General features: G+C 45.1%; 1 protein-coding gene across 2 annotated transcripts in view; it reads left to right on the top strand.

Annotated features, from left to right (window-relative positions):
• Window positions 1-17,516, top strand: part of pomt1 (protein-O-mannosyltransferase 1) — a 48,479-nt gene extending 30,963 nt beyond the window's left edge. For both annotated transcript variants that reach the window (XM_038781706.1, XM_038781705.1), the window contains 7 exons: window positions 96-188; window positions 2,235-2,355; window positions 7,212-7,309; window positions 12,759-12,872; window positions 13,763-13,889; window positions 15,681-15,858; window positions 16,034-17,516. In XM_038781706.1, the coding sequence (XP_038637634.1) occupies window positions 96-188; window positions 2,235-2,355; window positions 7,212-7,309; window positions 12,759-12,872; window positions 13,763-13,889; window positions 15,681-15,858; window positions 16,034-16,208 (906 nt within the window). In that variant the 3' untranslated portion in view covers window positions 16,209-17,516. The remainder of the gene's footprint in view (window positions 1-95; window positions 189-2,234; window positions 2,356-7,211; window positions 7,310-12,758; window positions 12,873-13,762; window positions 13,890-15,680; window positions 15,859-16,033) is intronic.
• The last annotated feature ends 831 nt before the right edge of the window (window positions 17,517-18,347 follow it).

The following is an 18,347-nucleotide window of genomic DNA, read 5'->3' as shown; positions in this document are numbered from 1 at the left end:
AACCTGGGACCCTGGAGCTGTGAAGCCACAGTGCTAACCAATATGCTCTATGTCTCCCATTATATTTTAATTCCATGTTTTTTTTTATGTTCCAGGAAATTGTCAATCGTGACGCTAATAATGAAGTGTGGAAAACTATTTTATCGGAAGTGAAGCTTTTGCATGTGAACACATCTGCAGTTTTAAAGGTAGGTTTATTGGATAGGCATAGGGATTTATGCTCCGTAACCCTTGTACCTTTTGAAATATATGTATATTCCCACTAGATTACCACTTTCGCAGGATCTGCACATATGTATATGTTTAATCAAGAGCTTTAATCTTCCTTGTTGCATCTTATGTTATCCTCCCAGGAGCCTGAGTATCTGGAGGTTACTGCAAATTATACCGGGGTGATGGGCGGCACGATGGCGGGGTGGTTAGCACTGCTGCCTCACAGCACCGAGGACCCGGGTTCGATCCCGGTCCCAGGTCACTGTCCGTGGGGAGTTTGCACGTTCTCCCCATGTCTGCATGGGTTTCACCCCCACAACGCAAAGATGTGCAGTGTAGGTAGATTGGCCATCTAAATTGCCCCTTAAGTGGAAAAAAATGATTGGATACTTTAAATTTTAAAAAAATTATATAAAGGTGAAAAGAATCAGTACACTTGGACCCTTTTCTTTGATAATAAGCTTGAAAAGTCTGTTCTTTGACTCTCTTTGCCCTCTTGTAGGTGATATATTTTCTGACCACGTGCTGTTCTTGTCAAACGCTTAATGTTTAGACTAAGTTCTTGTATACTCCTTTGACATTAACATGAATATAACGATAATCTCAACATCATGCACTGTAGTTGTGGATATCATTTCACAATTGTAATTTCTATCTCCAGTGATTCACCACTTTATATCATCTTGAACATTATAACACCTGCCCAGGTTTTCAAGAACAATCTGTGTCTGCTGCAGACAGTGTTCCCCGATGTACCCTAATTGATTTTAATTCCTTCCCCTCTCTCTGGACATAGAAATTTTCCAGTTACATAGAGTCTGCTGTTAATTCAAAGGTTATCAGGGTGGCACGGGGCACTGCTGCCTCTTGGCACTGAGGACCCAGGTTCGATCACGGTCCAGGGTCACTGTGTGGAGTTTGCACATTCTCCCCATGTCTGCGTGGATTTCACCTCCACAACCCAAAAGATGTGCAGGGTAGGTGGATTGGCCATGCTAAATTGCCCCTTAATTAGAAATAAAAATAACTGGGTACGCTAAATATATTTAACATTTTTTTTTAATTCATAGGTTATCGATTTAAATTCTCTGATAATTCAAGTTTTTAGCAGCAAATATCTCCAGTTTCTGTTATTTGCATTGCTTAATTCAAATTATTTTTGATGGAAAAATTATTGAGGAGTGAAGTATGGGGATTTATGTTAAGTAAATAATGAAACATTGAGTTTCTTGATGGAACGGAGTTTAGTATCCCATCAAGACTGATCCGCAAGCTGATCAGTGTAAACATTGGTGCTATTTACAGCAAGTCTGCACATCCGTGTGAACATGTCCAGAAGCTTTGAAGAATGAAGCTATTTCAGGTCACTGTCACAGGGTTCAAACTAATGATGCTAATTCTCCTCTGCGGCTCATTCTAACTGGCTGCTGGATTAGATAGCTCCCTAGTGTTTTCAATCATGTTTATTACGGTCTATCAGCCCCTGAGACAAGGATGTATTGCATTATAGTTATCGAACTGAAGGGCATAAACTGTTCCTTAGTGCCAGCCTCTTGGCTGATACAGGATGTGTGGAGGGTTTAAAAAGTTAATAAGCCTTCAAAAGTCAGAATTCTGGGATGTTCCTTAAAGAACAATACAGCACAGGAACAGGCCCTTTGGCCCACCAAGCCTGTACCCGTCATGATACCAACCTTTGCCAAACCCCTCAGCACTTCCATGTGCCGTATCCCTCTATACCCATCCTATCCATGTGTTTGTCAAGATGCTTAGGTTCCATTTTCATTTTTCTTTATAAAAGGAATCGAGCAAATAACGATGGCTGATACCTGCAATGGGTCCACCTCTTATTGGGTGTATAGATACCTTTCCATTTGGGAAGCCACTGCCTTTATTTATCTGGCCTTTCAGCTTCTGAGAAAATATTGACGTTTGCATGATCAGTGCCATTTTAAACTGTTCTCTACTTTGCAAAGATCTCAGCCCTGTCATTCTTTTCTTGTTTTTTTTTATCCTTGTAGCTCAGTGGTACTGCCTTGCCTGATTGGGGGTATCGGCAGTTGGAGATCGTTGGAGATAAAAGCTCGAATGTTTATCACCAGAACATGGCATGGAATGTCGAGGAACACCGATACGGGAAAAGTAAGGCTGTTTGCTGATATTAAGTTGAGGAAGGGGTGGTACAGTCGTGGCGAAACCCACCCAAACACGGGGAGAATGTGTAAACTCCACACGGACAGTGACCCAAAGCCGAGATTGAACCTAGGACCTTGGCGCCACCGTGCTGCCCACAAAAGATGTGCTTGTCTACTTATATAGTTCTATATCAAATTTTGTTAGGTAGCACTGATGCGAAAGCTTGGGATGTTTTGCAATGCTAAGTGATACAGTAAGTCCTTATAAGTTGTGGTTGCATTCCTGAAAATCGTGACTTTAGGTGAAACAACTTTGTATGAATCATGAGTTCCTGTAGGAATTAATAATAAAGCTGGTTAGGTTCTTTCAGACTCTTCAGATGGTTTCACAGGTCGGCGCAACATCGAGGGCCGAAGGGCCCGTACTGCGCTGTAGTGTTCTATGTTCTATGTTCTTGCTCGGGAGAAGCCAATATACAAGTTTAAATACTATACCATACACCATGTGCAGCACTGTATATGCCTGGCTGCAAAAACTTGAAAGTTAAAATATATCCCTGAATATAACAGAATTTAAACAACATTAAATCACCCAAACAAGTCCTGAGTAGGTATCCCTGCTTTTGTGTCACCCCCGCAAGCAGTCGAAACTCAGCTCAATCTTTTGCTTGCCTAACTTTCCCCCCCTCTCTCTCTCACTCTCTCTCCTTTCCCTCCCCTCCCTCTCCCTCCCCCTCCCCCCTCTCTCCTTTCCCTGTGTGTTTCTCTCTCTCTCCTCCCCCCCCCCCCCCTCCCTTTTCCTGTTCTCTTTCTCGCACCTTTCCCCTCTCTCTGTCACCTTTCCCCTCTGTCACCTTTCCCCTCTCTCGGTCACCTTTCCCCTCTCTCGGTCACCTTTCCCCCCTCTCTGCGTCACCTTTCCCCTCTCTCTGCGTCACCTTTCCCCTCTCTCTGCGTCACCTTTCCCCTATCTCAGTCACCTTTCCCCTCTCTCTGCGTCACCTTTGCCCCTCTCTCTGCGTCACCTTTGCCCCTCTCTCTGCGTCACCTTTCCCCTCTCTCTGCGTCACCTTTCCCCTCTCTCTGCGTCACCTTTCCCCTCTCTCTGCGTCACCTTTCCCCTCTCTCTGCGTCACCTTTCCCCTCTCTCTGCGTCACCTTTCCCTCTCTCTGCGTCACCTTTGCCCCTCTCTCTGCGTCACCTTTGCCCCTCTCTCTGCATCACCTTTCCCCTCTCTCTGCGTCACCTTTCCCCTCTCTCTGCGTCACCTTTCCCCTCTCTCTGCGTCACCTTTCCCCTCTCTCGGTCACCTTTCCCCTCTCTCTGTGTCACCTTTCCGCTCTCTCTGTGTCACCTTTCCCCTCTCTCTGTGTCACCTTTCCCCTCTCTCTGTGTCACCATTCCCCTCTCTCTGGTCACCTTTCCCCTCTCTCGGTCACCTTTCCCCTCTCTCGGTCACCTTTCCCCTCTCTCGGTCACCTTTCCCCTCTCTCGGTCACCTTTCCCCTCTCTCTGTGTCACCTTTCCCCTCTCTCTGTGTCACCTTTTCCCTCTCTCTGCGTCACCTTTTCCCTCTCTCTGCGTCACCTTTTCCCTCTCTCTGCGTCACCTTTCCCCTCTCTCGGTCACCTTTCCCCTCTCTCGGTCACCTTTCCCCTCTGTGTCACCTTTCCCCTCTCTCTGTGTCACCTTTCCCCTCTCTCTGTGTCACCTTTCCCCTCTCTCTGTGTCACCTTTCCCCTCTCTCTGTGTCACCTTTCCCCTCTCTCTGTGTCACCTTTCCCCTCTCTCTGTGTCGCCTTTCCCCCCTCTCTGCGTCACCTTTCCCCTCTCTCTGCGTCACCTTTCCCCTCTCTCTGCGTCACCTTTCCCCTCTCTCGGTCACCTTTCCCCTCTCTCGGTCACCTTTCCCCTCTGTGTCACCTTTCCCCTCTCTCTGTGTCACCTTTCCCCTCTCTCTGTGTCACCTTTCCCCTCTCTCTGTGTCACCTTTCCCCTCTCTCTGTGTCACCTTTCCCCTCTCTCTGTGTCACCTTTCCCCTCTCTCTGTGTCACCTTTCCCCTCTCTCGGTCACCTTTCCCCCCTCTCTGCGTCACCTTTCCCCTCTCTCTGCGTCACCTTTCCCCTCTCTCTGCGTCACCTTTCCCCTCTCTCTGTGTCACCTTTCCCCTCTCTCTGTGTCACCTTTCCCCTCTCTCGGTCACCTTTCCCCTCTCTCGGTCACCTTTCCCCTCTCTCTGTGTCACCTTTCCCCTCTCTCTGTGTCACCTTTCCCCTCTCTCTGTGTCACCTTTCCCCTCTCTCTGCGTCACCTTTCCCCTCTCTCTGCTTCACCTTTCCCCTCTCTCTGCTTCACCTTTCCCCTCTCTCTGCGTCACCTTTGCCCCTCTCTCTGTCACCTTTCCCTCGCTCTCTCTCTCACCTTTCCCTCGCTCTCTCTCTCACCTTTCCCTCTATCTCTCTCTCTTGCCCCCTCCCTCCCTCCCTGCCTTCTCTCCCCCCCCCCCCCCCCCCCCCCCCCCCCCCCTTTCCCTTTCTGTCATGCGGAGTCCCAATCGGGAGACAGTACGTCACCCGGTTGGCAGGTTCAGATTCCTACCCTGCGCTTGTGTTTCCAGGATCTTGTGGCTCAATCTCTCCCTGTAACTTCAATCTCTCCCTGTAACTTCAATCTCTCCCTATAACTTCAATCTCTCCCTGTAACTTCAATCTCTCCCTGTAACTTCAATCTCTCCCTGTAACTTCAATCTCTCCCTGTAACTTCAATCTCTCCCTGTAACTTCAATCTCTCCCTGTAACTTCAATCTCTCCCTGTAACTTCAATCTCTCCCTGTAACTTCAATCTCTCCCTGTAACTTCAATCTCTCCCTGTAACTTCAATCTCTCCCTGTAACTTCAATCTCTCCCTGTAACTTCAATCTCTCCCTGTAACTTCAATCTCTCCCTGTAACTTCAATCTCTCCCTGTAACTTCAATCTCTCCCTGTAACTTCAATCTCTCCCTGTAACTTCAACCTCTCCCTGTAACTTCCATCTATCCCTGTAACTTCAATCTCTCCCTGTAACTTCAACCTCTCCCTGTAACTTCAACCTCTCCCTGTAACTTCAACCTCTCCCTGTAACTTCAACCTCTCCCTGTAACTTCAATCTCTCCCTGTAACTTCAACCTCTCCCTGTAACTTCAACCTCTCCCTGTAACTTCAACCTCTCCCTGTAACTTCAACCTCTCCCTGTAACTTCAATCTCTCCCTGTAACTTCCATCTCTCCCTGTAACTTCCATCTCTCCCTGTAACTTCAAACTCTCCCTGTAACTTCAACCTCTCCCTGTAACTTCAACCTCTCCCTGTAACTTCAACCTCTCCCTGTAACTTCAACCTCTCCCTGTAACTCCAACTCTCCCTGTAACTTCAACCTCTCCCTGTAACTTCAACCTCTCCCTGTAACTTCAACCTCTCCCTGTAACTTCAACCTCTCCCTGTAACTTCAACCTCTCCCTGTAACTTCAACCTCTCCCTGTAACTTCAACCTCTCCCTGTAACTTCAACCTCTCCCTGTAACTTCAACCTCTCCCTGTAACTTCAACCTCTCCCTGTAACTTCAGTCTCTCCCTGTAACTTCAATCTCTCCCTGTAACTTCCATCTATCCCTGTAACTTCAATATCTCCCTGTAACTTCAACCTCTCCCTGTAACTTCAACCTCTCCCTGTAACTTCAACCTCTCCCTGTAACTTCAACCTCTCCCTGTAACTCCAACTCTCCCTGTAACTTCAACCTCTCCCTGTAACTTCAACCTCTCCCTGTAACTTCAACCTCTCCCTGTAACTTCAACCTCTCCCTGTAACTTCAACCTCTCCCTGTAACTTCAACCTCTCCCTGTAACTTCAATCTCTCCCTGTAAATTCAACCTCTCCCTGTAACTTCAATCTCTCCCTGTAAATTCAACCTCTGGTGACAATGGTGGCGGCTGGCCTACACGGGGGGTTGGAGTCGGGGCCTGAGAGCAGACAGCATAAAATCGGTAATGACAACATGAATCGAAAAAAGCTCCCAAAGAATAAATGTTAAAGTGAAATTGCTTGAAGTGGGGCGACTTCCAGTGACGACTTGGTCTGTATAAATGCAAATAAAAAGTTGAAATAAAGAAGATTTCCATAACTTCATTAGGAAGTTGGGCACTTAGAGGCAAGGTGAATTTTGAGTCTAAAATGCTACTTGCCCACAGTAGTTAGTACCTTTACTGGGAGGAACATATAACATATCCATCCCTTTAATACCCAAAAACCCACACCGTTTCCCTGAAGGAATAGGCAGATCAATGCAGCACAGGGAAGTAAATCCGTACTGATCCCCAATTTGAAGCCAGGCAAACAGCACAAACCTCCCCTAAAAGGCAGGATTGTTGCTTAGTGTAAAAGTTCAAATTTGTTCTTGTTTTCTCCCTCTCCTATCATTACGCTTCCAAGCAAGTCAGAGGCTGTGATTACTAAAACACATTGATCCCGGCGTTCGCACTGGCACACCGGCATCTAAAGTATCTTTTCCTGCAAACACCGTTCTGTTGAAATGTGCCTTGTTTTCAGATTTTTAGAAAACTAATTAAAAGGGAAAAAAAAGCAGAAGTTTCACCTTTGGTGGGTTGGTGCAATACTTGAGATGCTTGATCAGAATATTGCCTTGTAATCACTGACAACTATGATTTTCAAATATTAGTCAGTGGAAGCGGCAAAAATGGAATATAGGTAATAGTTGAGCTTTGAGAATAATTCCTTTTTAAACCTTTGGACTTTTCTGTATATCCTTTTACATTCCAGTAAGATGCCTTGTTTTTTTTAAACTGTGCCGTTTTTTCATTTTCTCTGAGGTGAGGAACAGAAGGAGAGAGAGCTGGAGCTTCAAACCCCAGCACAGATGGATATCAGCAAAAACACCAGCTTTATGGCTAAATTCCTGGAATTACAAGTAATGGAACTATTAATTTCTGGACTTCACTTTGTGTATTTTCTTTAGAAATTTAGAGTACCCAATTCATGTTTTCCAATTATGGGGCAATTTAGCATGTCCAATCCACCTACCCTGCATATCTTTGGGTTGTGGGGGCGAAACCCACGCAAACACGGGGAGAATGTGCAAACTCCACACGGACAGTGACCCAAAGCCCGGATCGAACCTGGGACCTCGGCGCCGTGAGACTGCAGTGCTAACCACTGCGCCACCGTGCTGCCGGGCTTCACTTTGTTACATAGTAGGTAGAACACTCACAGAAAAGAGAGAAAGATGTTTAATACCTTTCAGAACTTCCGGCCAACCCAAAGTGCTTGACAAACATTCTTTTGAGTTCGTACAGAAAACATGTCAACCAATTTATGCACATCGAGGTTCCGCAAACGGCAATGAGGTAATGGCCAGGTATTGTGTTCTGGCGAAGTTGTTTGAGGTATCAATATTGGTCGTCACACTGGGGCAGATTCCGCATCTCTTCTTCGTGAAGTGCCATGGGATCTTTAATGTCTACCCAAGATGATCGGCAGGGACTCTGTTTAGCAACTCATCCAAAAATCAGCACCTCAGGCAGAGCAGCACCCACTCTGCCCTGCAGAAAGTTGAGATTACATGCTGAGGTCTCTGGAGTGAAGCTTGTGCCCATGACTTCCTTACTCAGAGCTGAGTGCTATCTCAGATTTCAGGCCGACACCTCATGAAACACAATCGAATCTCTTAGGCAGTCAATGGCAATTTTTTTCCAGTGCAGTTAGTTTAAGAAATTAGGGGCCGCATTCCTTGCGGCACCGGAAACCTGAATCGCGATTGGCCGGAGATTTGAACGCCTGCCAAAAATTGAGGCCCGGCCCCAATTCGGTCCAGTCCCTCCCTGGCAGCGAAAACGAAGTTTGTGCTTCGTGCCGGCAAGGGCATGCAAAGCTGGCAACTTCATGTGTTAAATGTAATTAGCAACTTGAACACCATGCTCGGCCCTTCCGCGATGCTTGGACTGAAAACAATGCTTTCTCTCGGATATCTTCACCAAGGATCCACCTCCAGGCTTTCAACCTCTTCTTCCGGTGTTCCTCTATTCTGGAGTGCCAGGTGCAGTTAAGCTTCGCCTTCCACGCAACCTCTAGGGTAGCCAACTGTGCCAACAGAACACCACTGCTTCACAGGTCCATGGTGAGGAGTCACCAACGTTTGGGCATCCTTGGATCTCTGGGTTTTCACAAGCCCACATTGTTCCAGGTCAGCCCCTTGCAGCCCTGACTTTTAATTTGGGAGCTTGTGCTCCTCACTCTTTACTTAATATGATCTTTTCAAGATTCCTGTTCTTTCCCTTTGACTAAGGTTTTTTCTTGGAACTTCCTACTGTCACTCTCCCTGGTTTTGGGACCTTACTGTCCTTCACTCTGGGCCCTTCACTCTGCAGCTTCCCTTCATGCTTTGCTAGAGAGAGCATTCGACTGCTCCCTGCATCTCGCGAGAATAATCACCAACTGAACTGAAACATTTTTTGATGTCTCTGTGGGCTCCCAGTTGCTAGGCAACTACTTAAAAGTCCTAAAACCTAATCAAAAATGCAGGCGTACAAATCCACAGATTTTCAAGCAACATTTTTAAAATGAAAGCAAAAGTCAAGTTTCTTTAACACACAACTGCAGAAATATAAATTAAGCTTTCGCATAAAGCGATATGTTTTTCCTAATGTCCATAAATACAAATACAGTTCACTTAACTATCTTTTTTTTCAGTGATACTGCCAAATACCAGGCAATGGGATATCTCGGTAACATTTTTCTCCTCATTTTCCCTTCTAAATCAAACCAAATTCACTGTAGCACAGTGGTTAGCACTGTTGGTTGACAGCGCCAGGGTCCCAAGTTCGATTCCGACTTGAGTCACTGTCTCTGTGGAGTCTGCACGTTCTCCCCGTGTCTGCGTGTGTTTCTTCCGGGTGCTCTGGTTTCCTCCCACAAGTCCCAAAAGACTTGCTGTTAGGTGAATTGGACATTCTGAATTCTCCCTCAGTGTACTCGAACAGGCGCCGGAATGTGGCGACTAGGGGATTTTCGCAGTAACTTAATTGCAGTGTTAATGTAAGCCTACTTGTGACAAACTCGCTAATGCAACATTTTTTGATCTTTCACTCATCAGGGCAGTTCATAAGAATACAGTGTGAGGGAAACCAACAAATTTAGACTGTCAAGGCATTGCCCTGAGGAATGAACACACATTGCGTCTGTTTCAGCTAAACAAAATAAGTGACAGCCATTTGCCGGCTCATTCCTCCGGACAGTGCCTTGGTCAGAGTTGCACTGCCTGGTTTAAATTTCAAACATTGCTTGGCAGTTAACTGTCGGTCAGCATCAACTGGTACATTCTCCATGGCAGTGACTTTACCAATCAGAGTCCACTTGTGAACCTATCAGCACCCTCTTCTCATACAGCATAAATTTGTTGGTTTCCCTTGCATTATATTAGCATTGCATTGTATTATCCTTGGCAGCATGATAACACAAGTGGATAGCACTATGGCTTCACAGCGCCAGATTCCCCACTGTCTGTGCAGAGTCTGCACGTTCTCCCCTTATGTGTGTGGGTTTCCTCCGGGTGCTCCGGTTTCCTCCCACAGTCCAAAGACATGCAGGTTGGATGGATTGCCATGCTAAATTGCCCTTAAGTGTCCAAAAAAGGTTAGGAAGGGTTATTGGGTTACGGGGATAGGGTGAAAGTGAGGGCTTAAGTGGGTCGGTGCAGACTCGATGGGCCGAATGGCTTCCTTCTGCACTGTATGTTCTATGTTCTGTGTATTCTTGCGAATTGTCCTCACGAGTGTAAGATGAAAAGCTTCGACAAAGAATGTAATTTTCATTCAGCAGTAACTAAGATCTCCCAATATCCATCCATCAAGAATATCTAATTTAAATCCCGTTGAGGCAGATTTTAAAACAAAGTTGGCCAACAAGGAATTTGAGCATCAAGTGTTCGGTAATGTTGAACGCATCTGCATCTGAAATGCATTCAACATTACTGAACACTTGGTGCTCAAGCCAGCACTGTGTGCTTGAGACACTTTTAAAAAGAAACACTCATACTCATTCTGCTTCAGGAGCTATTCCCTTGACCCAAGCGCAGTCCTTAAAAAAAAAAAACAGCTCCACATCCTCCTTTCTGCTCAGTGTGGGTAAATATGCCTCTTCGCTGCCTCTTGTAGCGAGAGAAAGAAAACTCAGACTATTACTGCGGTACAGGCTGTTCCAACTTTCCTCCCACTCTGTGATTGGTCTTTTCCCCCACTCTAGGGAAAATAGGCATATCTCAGGGTGTGAAGGCTAGATGCGCTTTCAACCAATATATGCTGCATTCTTCCCTCTCCCTGAGAGACCATGATCGGGAGATGGCATTCAGGTTTAAGGCATTGAGCAGGAAGGACACTCGGAAATATTTTGGATGGAAATTGATCAGACTTTTATGGTCAAATGAGGACTCGATGCATCAGAGACGAGAGAGAATTGGAAGCATGCTGAAGGCACTCGCATTCCAGGTTTCGAACACTGTCTTTTTTGCTGTGCCACCTTGGGGTACAAATGTTGCCCTCTTAGGTTGGTAACTAGATGGGAGGTCTCAGTTTATCCCCGGCCTTTCATTAATTGAAAAAGAATGTAAAAATCAGTGAAGCATCAACTCGTGCATTCTGGCATGAAAGAATTGAGCCATTTACTGAAGGGTATATGCTCAAAAAATGTTAACTACATTCTAGCAGCAAACCAGGCTGCTCTGATATTTTTGTTTACTTGATTTAAAAAGTTGAGTCGAAAGAAGACAAGTAAAGTATTATCTTCTGCAAACTACTTATTCTCCACCCTCTCTGGTGTAAAGGTGAATAAATAAGGGCTCTGAAGTGTAGCATTTACTTTGTTAACTACCCTCTACACAAGTCCAAAATAATGTAGAAGCAGAGAGTTGAAACGTGGGAATAGAATGGGCGGCTAGTTTTTTCAGTCGGCACAGACACGATGGGCTGAATTGTCTCTTTTTGTGCCATGTGGTCTTTGGACCTAACGTCCTGTACTATAATTTGCCATGGTGCAGGTCCATTTCTGTCAGTCCAGCGGTGAGTTTGTAATCGACCCTTGCCATCACAGTTAGAAATAAATAAAGTCTTGCATTTATATAGTGCCTTTCACAACCTCCAGTGTAGTCACTGTTTAATGTAGGAGAGGTAGCATCCAATTTACAACAGTTTCCGTAAACAGTGGTCATGATAGCCAATTAGTCTATTTTAGTTAAGTTAACTGAGAGATAAATATTGGCCTATGCTTTGAAGAGAACTCTCCTGCTCTTCTTTGTAAAGTGCCGTGGGATCCTGTGATTCCTCCTGAGAGGGAAGGCAGGGCTGTTGGTTTAACTTCTCATCCGAAATTTGTTCTCCCTCAGTGCGGCACTGGAGAGAGTCCAGGTTTTGTGTTCAAGTCTCAGTGGGGCTTGACCCATGACCTCAGATGGTAGAGGTGAGAGCGCCATGCACTGAACTACAGCTGATACCTGTAATGGTGATGAACACAGCTGCCTCCCCACGGGAGAATGGGGCCAAGGGAGGGCGATTTACCCTGCCGCTCTTGCATCTTTCTCAGTGACCAGTTATCCGTTGCCATTGGCAGGGGATTTAGCACCAGCTGTCTGTTCATCAGCAGCATGGTGGACGTTAAGAGGAAAATATAATTCTTAAACAACTTGACAAAGATATCCACCCAATTCAAAGACCTACAGATATTTTCATAGAATTTACAGTGCAGAAGGAGGCCATTCAGCCCATCGAGGCTGCATCGGCCCTTGGAAAGAGCACCCTAACCAAATCCATACCATCACTCTATCCCTATAACCCAGGAATCCCACCCAATCTTTTTGGACACTGGGCAATTTAACATAGCCAATTACCTAACCAGCACATCTTTGGACTGTGGGTGGAAACTGGAGCACCCAGAGGAAACCCATGCAAACACGGAGAGAACATGCAGACTCCGCACTGACAGTGACCCAAGCCGGGAATCGAACCTGGGACCCTGGAGCTGTGAAGCAATTGTGCTAACCACTATGCTACCGTGCTGCTCATTATAAATGAAAAGTTGAGATTATAAATCGGCATTGTTGCATTAATCCGTTAAGGAATTAAGAAGAAACTTCTTTACCCAGAGAGTGGTATGAATATGTAACTTGCTGCCATAGGGAGTGGTTGAAACAAATAGCATTTTTGCATTTAGGAGAAACATGATAAAAACATAAAGGAGAAAGGAATAGAAGGATATGCTGACAGGGTGAAATGAGAGGGGTGGGAGAAGGCTCATATTTGTCAAGGACTGAATGAGTGTTTTTCTGTGCTATATGTCCAATGTAATACAAACTCCTCCTATGTTTTCTACAGCTGAAGATGATGATGTTGAAGAGCGAAGAGACCGAACACAAGTACAGCTCATCCCCTCTAGAATGGATAAACATGGACACCAATATTGCCTACTGGCTCCACCCCAGCTCTAACGTAATGAACAGAATTAGCCGAATAATACTTAACTCTTGTTGTCAAAGTGTGTGGTTGACATTTTCAACTCTCATTTATAATTTTTGCTATTCACCTACTTGTATTCCCGTTCCTCTTGGAAGCACAGGAGTTGCTGAATTCTGGTGCAAAATGCCAATGCAGACTGAGTGTATTGAAGTGAATGCCTCATAAGTAGAGACCAGGCTTGAACTCGAAAGTTAAAACTATCCGCCAGTATTTGCTTCTAAAATGGATAAATTGATGCCCTGCATCAATATCACTGGATTAGTAATACTGAGACCCAGGCTATTGCTCATTGCAACTGGTGAAATTTAAATCCAATTAATAAATCTGGAACTGAGAGATAGTCTCCGTAATGGTGACCATGACAACTATCATCGATTGTTGCAAAAACCCATCTGGTTCACTAATTAGGGAAGGAAATCTGCCGTCCTTACCCGATCTGACCTACATGTGACTCCAGACCCACAACAATGTGGTTGATGCTGAATCGTCCTCGTGGCCAAGCCAGCCAATTATTTCGAGGGGAATTAGAGACGGACGACAAATGCTGGCCTTTCCAACGAAGCCCGCACCCCACGAAAGAATTGTTTATAAAATTGTGCCGTGGCTGAGGTTGAAGATACTGTTCCTTCATTGCCACCTTGTAACTAGTTTGAAACATTCCTGTTCATTTTACGTCTTTTGTTTTATATAATCAAAGATTTTAAATATCCACTAGTTGAAATTAAGCAATTTAAATCCATCAGGGCAGGAGGTAAATTGAGAACACCACTTCAAACTATAATTTTGGGGCTATTATAAGCCTAATTATACGTAATAGTTTGTACTGCATCTTTACCTTATGAATTCCGAAACTTACTTTGCAGGCACAGATACAGCTGATTGGAAATATTGTGACGTGGTCATCAGCAACTGTTGGAATTCTTGTTTATTTGGTACTTTTCCTTTGGCATCTGCTGAGGCAGCACCGGAGAGTCTACACCATCCCGAAAGGTAACTTTTTTGTCAGACACCCCCCCCCCCCCCCCCCCCCCCCCAAACCACCACCACCACCCCCCGTACAGACAGCACTTGAAGTAAGAATGAAATGAAAAGTGAAATGAAAATTGCTTATTGTCACAAGTAGGCTTCAAATGAAGTTACTGTGAAAAGCCCCTAGTCGCCACATTCCGGCGCCTGTTCGGGGAGGCTAGTACGGGAATTGAACCGTGCTGCTGGCTTGCCTTGGTCTGCTTTCAAAGCCAGCGATTTAGCCCAGTGAGCTAATGAACTTGCACATATATATATATATATGGCACTTTACATGGACCCCAGGATGTGTTTTACAGTCAAATAAGTACTTTTGAAGTCTAACCACTGTTGTATATATTGCAGCAGCTAATTTGCACCCAGTAAGCTCCCACAAACAGCAGTGAGATAATGACAAGACACTGTCTTTGTGATGTTAGTTGAGGAATAAATGTTGGGCAGGGCACCAGGGAGAACTTCCCTGCTCTTCTTCCAGCCACCTGAGGGAGCAGATGGGGCCTTGGTTAAACGTCTCACCCAGAGCACAGTACCTCCCGCAGAGCAGCACATCCTCGGTGGGAAGGCGACTGATGTTACTTGTTATGCTCTTTAAGATTTAGCAGCCATTATTACTTTCCAGAGCAAAGTTGTTGCAGGATAAGGGAAGGTTCTGTTTTACAGCCGCTCCAATGTCCCATCTGATAAAATAGATTGCATGCACCCATCTACCTTAATTTATCAAGCATTTGGTAAGTTTGGCTTATAGCACTGGTACTATCAAAAGCACCATGTCATGAGAAACTGAGTTCAATTAGCTTGAAATAAATGACTGACTGCTGTTTCCATTGACTCTTAATGTCCTGTCTGTGTGCACAATCGTGTAAAATGATTTTAGCTAATAAGGAGTATAAGATCCTTGTCAGTCTTTGCTGCTTTGTTCATTGTGAGTCTCTAGAGCTGATGCACTACTATATTTCCAGACATCTCGTTGAAATTATATGATTTTTCTTGTTTCAGTATTTGCCCTGTAACTTTTTGAATATGACTGTGCCGTTGGGGTTCACTGAATGAAATGAAATGAAAATCGCTTATTGTCACGAGTAGGCTTCAATGAAGTTACTGTGAAAAGCCTCTAGTCGCCACATTCCGGCGCCTGTCCGGGGAGGCTGGTACGGGAATCGAACCGTGCTGCTGGCCTGCTTGGTCTGCTTTCAAAGCCAGCGATTTAGCCGAGTCAGCTAAACCAGCCCCTGTTGACTTGTCCATCCGATATGTGTAACGATTGTGATGTAATGTCTCTGTTGACCAAGTATAAAATATCAAGGCCTTTGGTTGAGAGTTGTACAGGACGGCTCTGAGCATTTATTCAGTGTACTGTGGATGCTTCTTGCGTATGCTGCCCACTGCAACACAGATAAAGATGTTATGCACTTGTTCTCCCAGCGACATTTATTTAATGGGGTTTGTGGCGAGAGTGAGTGTTCACTGATGTAACCTCCCAAAGTGCATTTTTTTCAAATGTATTTCAGTATAAGTAATTTTGAATAGGATTTATATCTATATAATATATATGAAACATGTATTCTTGTATTGAAATACATGAAAGTAAAAATAAATGCACTTTAAAAAGTCAGAGGTTGTGAATAACCTGTACTGGGGTAAGTCCTAATTGATAAAAGTATTGACATATCATAAATATCCACTAAGTATAATGTGTTTAGTATCTCACTTCCGCTGATATTGATTTGAATGCTCTTATTGTCTGTGCTCAATTAGATTCCTGGGAGCACTTTGTTCTGGCTGGAGCTGTCTGTGTTGGAGGATGGGCTGTTAATTATCTGCCTTTTTTCTTGATGGAGAAAACACTTTTTCTGTATCATTACCTGCCGGGTCTCACCTTCAAAATCCTCCTGCTGCCCATTGTTCTTGAGCACATTCACCATGACATCCTCAGGTATGTGCAATGCCCAATTATTTTGAAGGAACGCTACTGATCTTGTGAGCTGTATCTTCCAAAGTTCTTGTTAAATTTTCGCCAACCTACTTGGCTGCAAAACGACACCCTAGCCTTAAATCTAATCTAGTGTTAGCTATTGTGAAACCCTGAACTGCTTCTATTACCCTTCCAGGTCTTCTGTGTCCAAAAACACCTTCAGTGCTGTGGTCCTAGCTTGGATCTCCTCCGTCTACTTTGTGTATCGGACCTTTAGCCCTCTCACTTATGGGTATCCAGCTCTTTCAGCATCTGAGTTAACTGCGTTGCGCTGGAAAGACAGCTGGGACATTCTCATACGTAAACGGTAGCGCCTGACTGAGGCAGAGGACAGTGGGCTGGCTGCAAGATGAGAGTGAGCTCTCACTTTAAAATTCAAGCACTTTAAAGGATTATGGTTGACATCAATTTTGGATAATCGAGCAGAAAGGTAAAGGTCGGACTATTAACCATTAATTTACCTGAATGGATGTAGTGACACAGACTTCTGATCCCAATATGATGCTGCATTGCCATGAAGTATTGAAAACTCTATAGGGCACCAGAGACAATACTGTCTTGTGTGCGTCCTGGTGCTTAAATGCTGAGGCTGGACACCAAGAGAAATCCTCTACTGCCAATGCCTCTTCCTGCTTTTTGAGGTAAAGATTAAAATCTGAAGATATTGCAGTGTTCCAGTTGTTATAATACCATACGGTATGAGCCAGATTGCCATGACTGCCAAGTATTATGGTTATTTCTAACTTAACCAAATTGTGATTAATTTTTAAAGTTCTTTGTCGTATCAGATTGAGTGCCTTATGACAGCAGAGCTCCAAGGTGAGAGTTTAATGCTGCTACTGCCAACCTTGTCCAGCCGTAAAGGAGCCTTTCGCTGACTCACTGTAAACTGACACTCATGGCTCATTCAATTAAGTGAAGGATCTGAAAGTACATGTACACTATTTTTAACCTGTCTACCCCACTTTCCTGCAAATAAGTTGATTGGCTTATTGAGTTTTTTATTTTTACTGGAGTGGTGATCTTAGTTTGAACTTCTGGTTTACCGTGATCATTTCTTGTACGTTGACAGCGAATACATAAGAGTTTCAAACTTAAACCCTCTCTTTTTTCTAAACAGAGGTTGACATGAATGGTGTTAAAATCAGGAATACAAATTGTGTACATGAAATGTCGTATGCATTACTGTTGCAGATAAGTATGTGGATAGTATATTTGTACTGTACTCATTATGACCTGCCTATTAAAGTTCTGAAGTTCCAGGCACACTTGATCAGTTACAGTAGCATCTGTTGCTGAAACATTGGCCCTAAGTGGAGACTGACAAGTTCTAAGTGTAACTGTAGCTGAGCAGATTTGTGGAGGCTTTGTATGGGTATCCTGTGAGAAGATTGAAACACTCGGTGTTACACTAAAACAGATGGAAAGAGGTAATGTGGTGTTTACATTTAGTCCAAGACGAGCACCTTGCCTCTAGCATCCGGAGCTCAGCAAATCTACAAGGAATCACTTGACTCCGCTTAGGCAGGATAATGATTAAGTTTCCCAAAAAAAACAGGACTTTTTATCCTCCATTATGTTCCAGTTTATATGAAAATAAAATGTAGACATTTTTGAAAGGATTCTCTTCATTGGTAAGAAGTATGAAAGCACAAATCCATATGGTTTCCATTCTAAATAATATTGTTTGAAAATGATTTGAAAAGCCATGGACTGGATTCTCCGATTCTGCGGCAATGTTTGCAGGATCTGTCTGGTCTTACGACCAAAAAGTCGGCGTTGCGCCCGCACCGATGTTCCGCCCGGTGGGGGGGGGTGGGGGGGGGTGGGGGGGTGGGGGGGGGGGGGGGGGGGGCGGCGGGGGGGGGGGGCTAGCAGCCACGCCACGTAACCTGCGGGTAAGGCTGGAGAATGGCCGGGTTCGTGGACGCGCGTGCGCACGGTGCTGGCTGCATAGTACAACGTGGCGCCGGCCGTGCACGTACCCGGCCTGCCAAAAACTGCACCTCCTATAACCCCCACCCCCCCACCAGTCCCCCCGCCAAAGCCCCCCCCACCCCCCCCCGCCAGTGGAATGGCCCCCACGCCCGCGACTGTGGTGGCGCTGAACACAGTCTGCAGTCACCATGCCAGATTTACAAAAAGTGAGAGGACATTTGTCTCACGCCGTCGGGAAGTCGGCCCATCGGGGAAGGGCCTCGAGTGACAACCCGATGGTGTGCAGCGTACTCCTCGAGTGTGCTGTTTTTGAGGGGGTGGACATCGTGGTTATCACTTTTCTGAAAGATCTGAACAGAAGTGTAAATTGTAGAGTTTGACATCACTGCTAGACTGATAAAGAAGTTGCATTATAATTTTGTGACTGTTTTCCCGGACTGGAATGACTTTAACCCACCAGCTTTCATCATGTAGCATATTGGGGCAATGAAAATACCCCAATCGCAAAAAAC

This window comes from Scyliorhinus canicula, chromosome 21, assembly GCF_902713615.1.
Source record: "Scyliorhinus canicula chromosome 21, sScyCan1.1, whole genome shotgun sequence".
NCBI lineage: Eukaryota > Metazoa > Chordata > Chondrichthyes > Carcharhiniformes > Scyliorhinidae > Scyliorhinus > Scyliorhinus canicula.
Note: the sequence above shows the minus strand (reverse complement) of the source record. Positions and strands in the feature narration are given on the sequence as shown.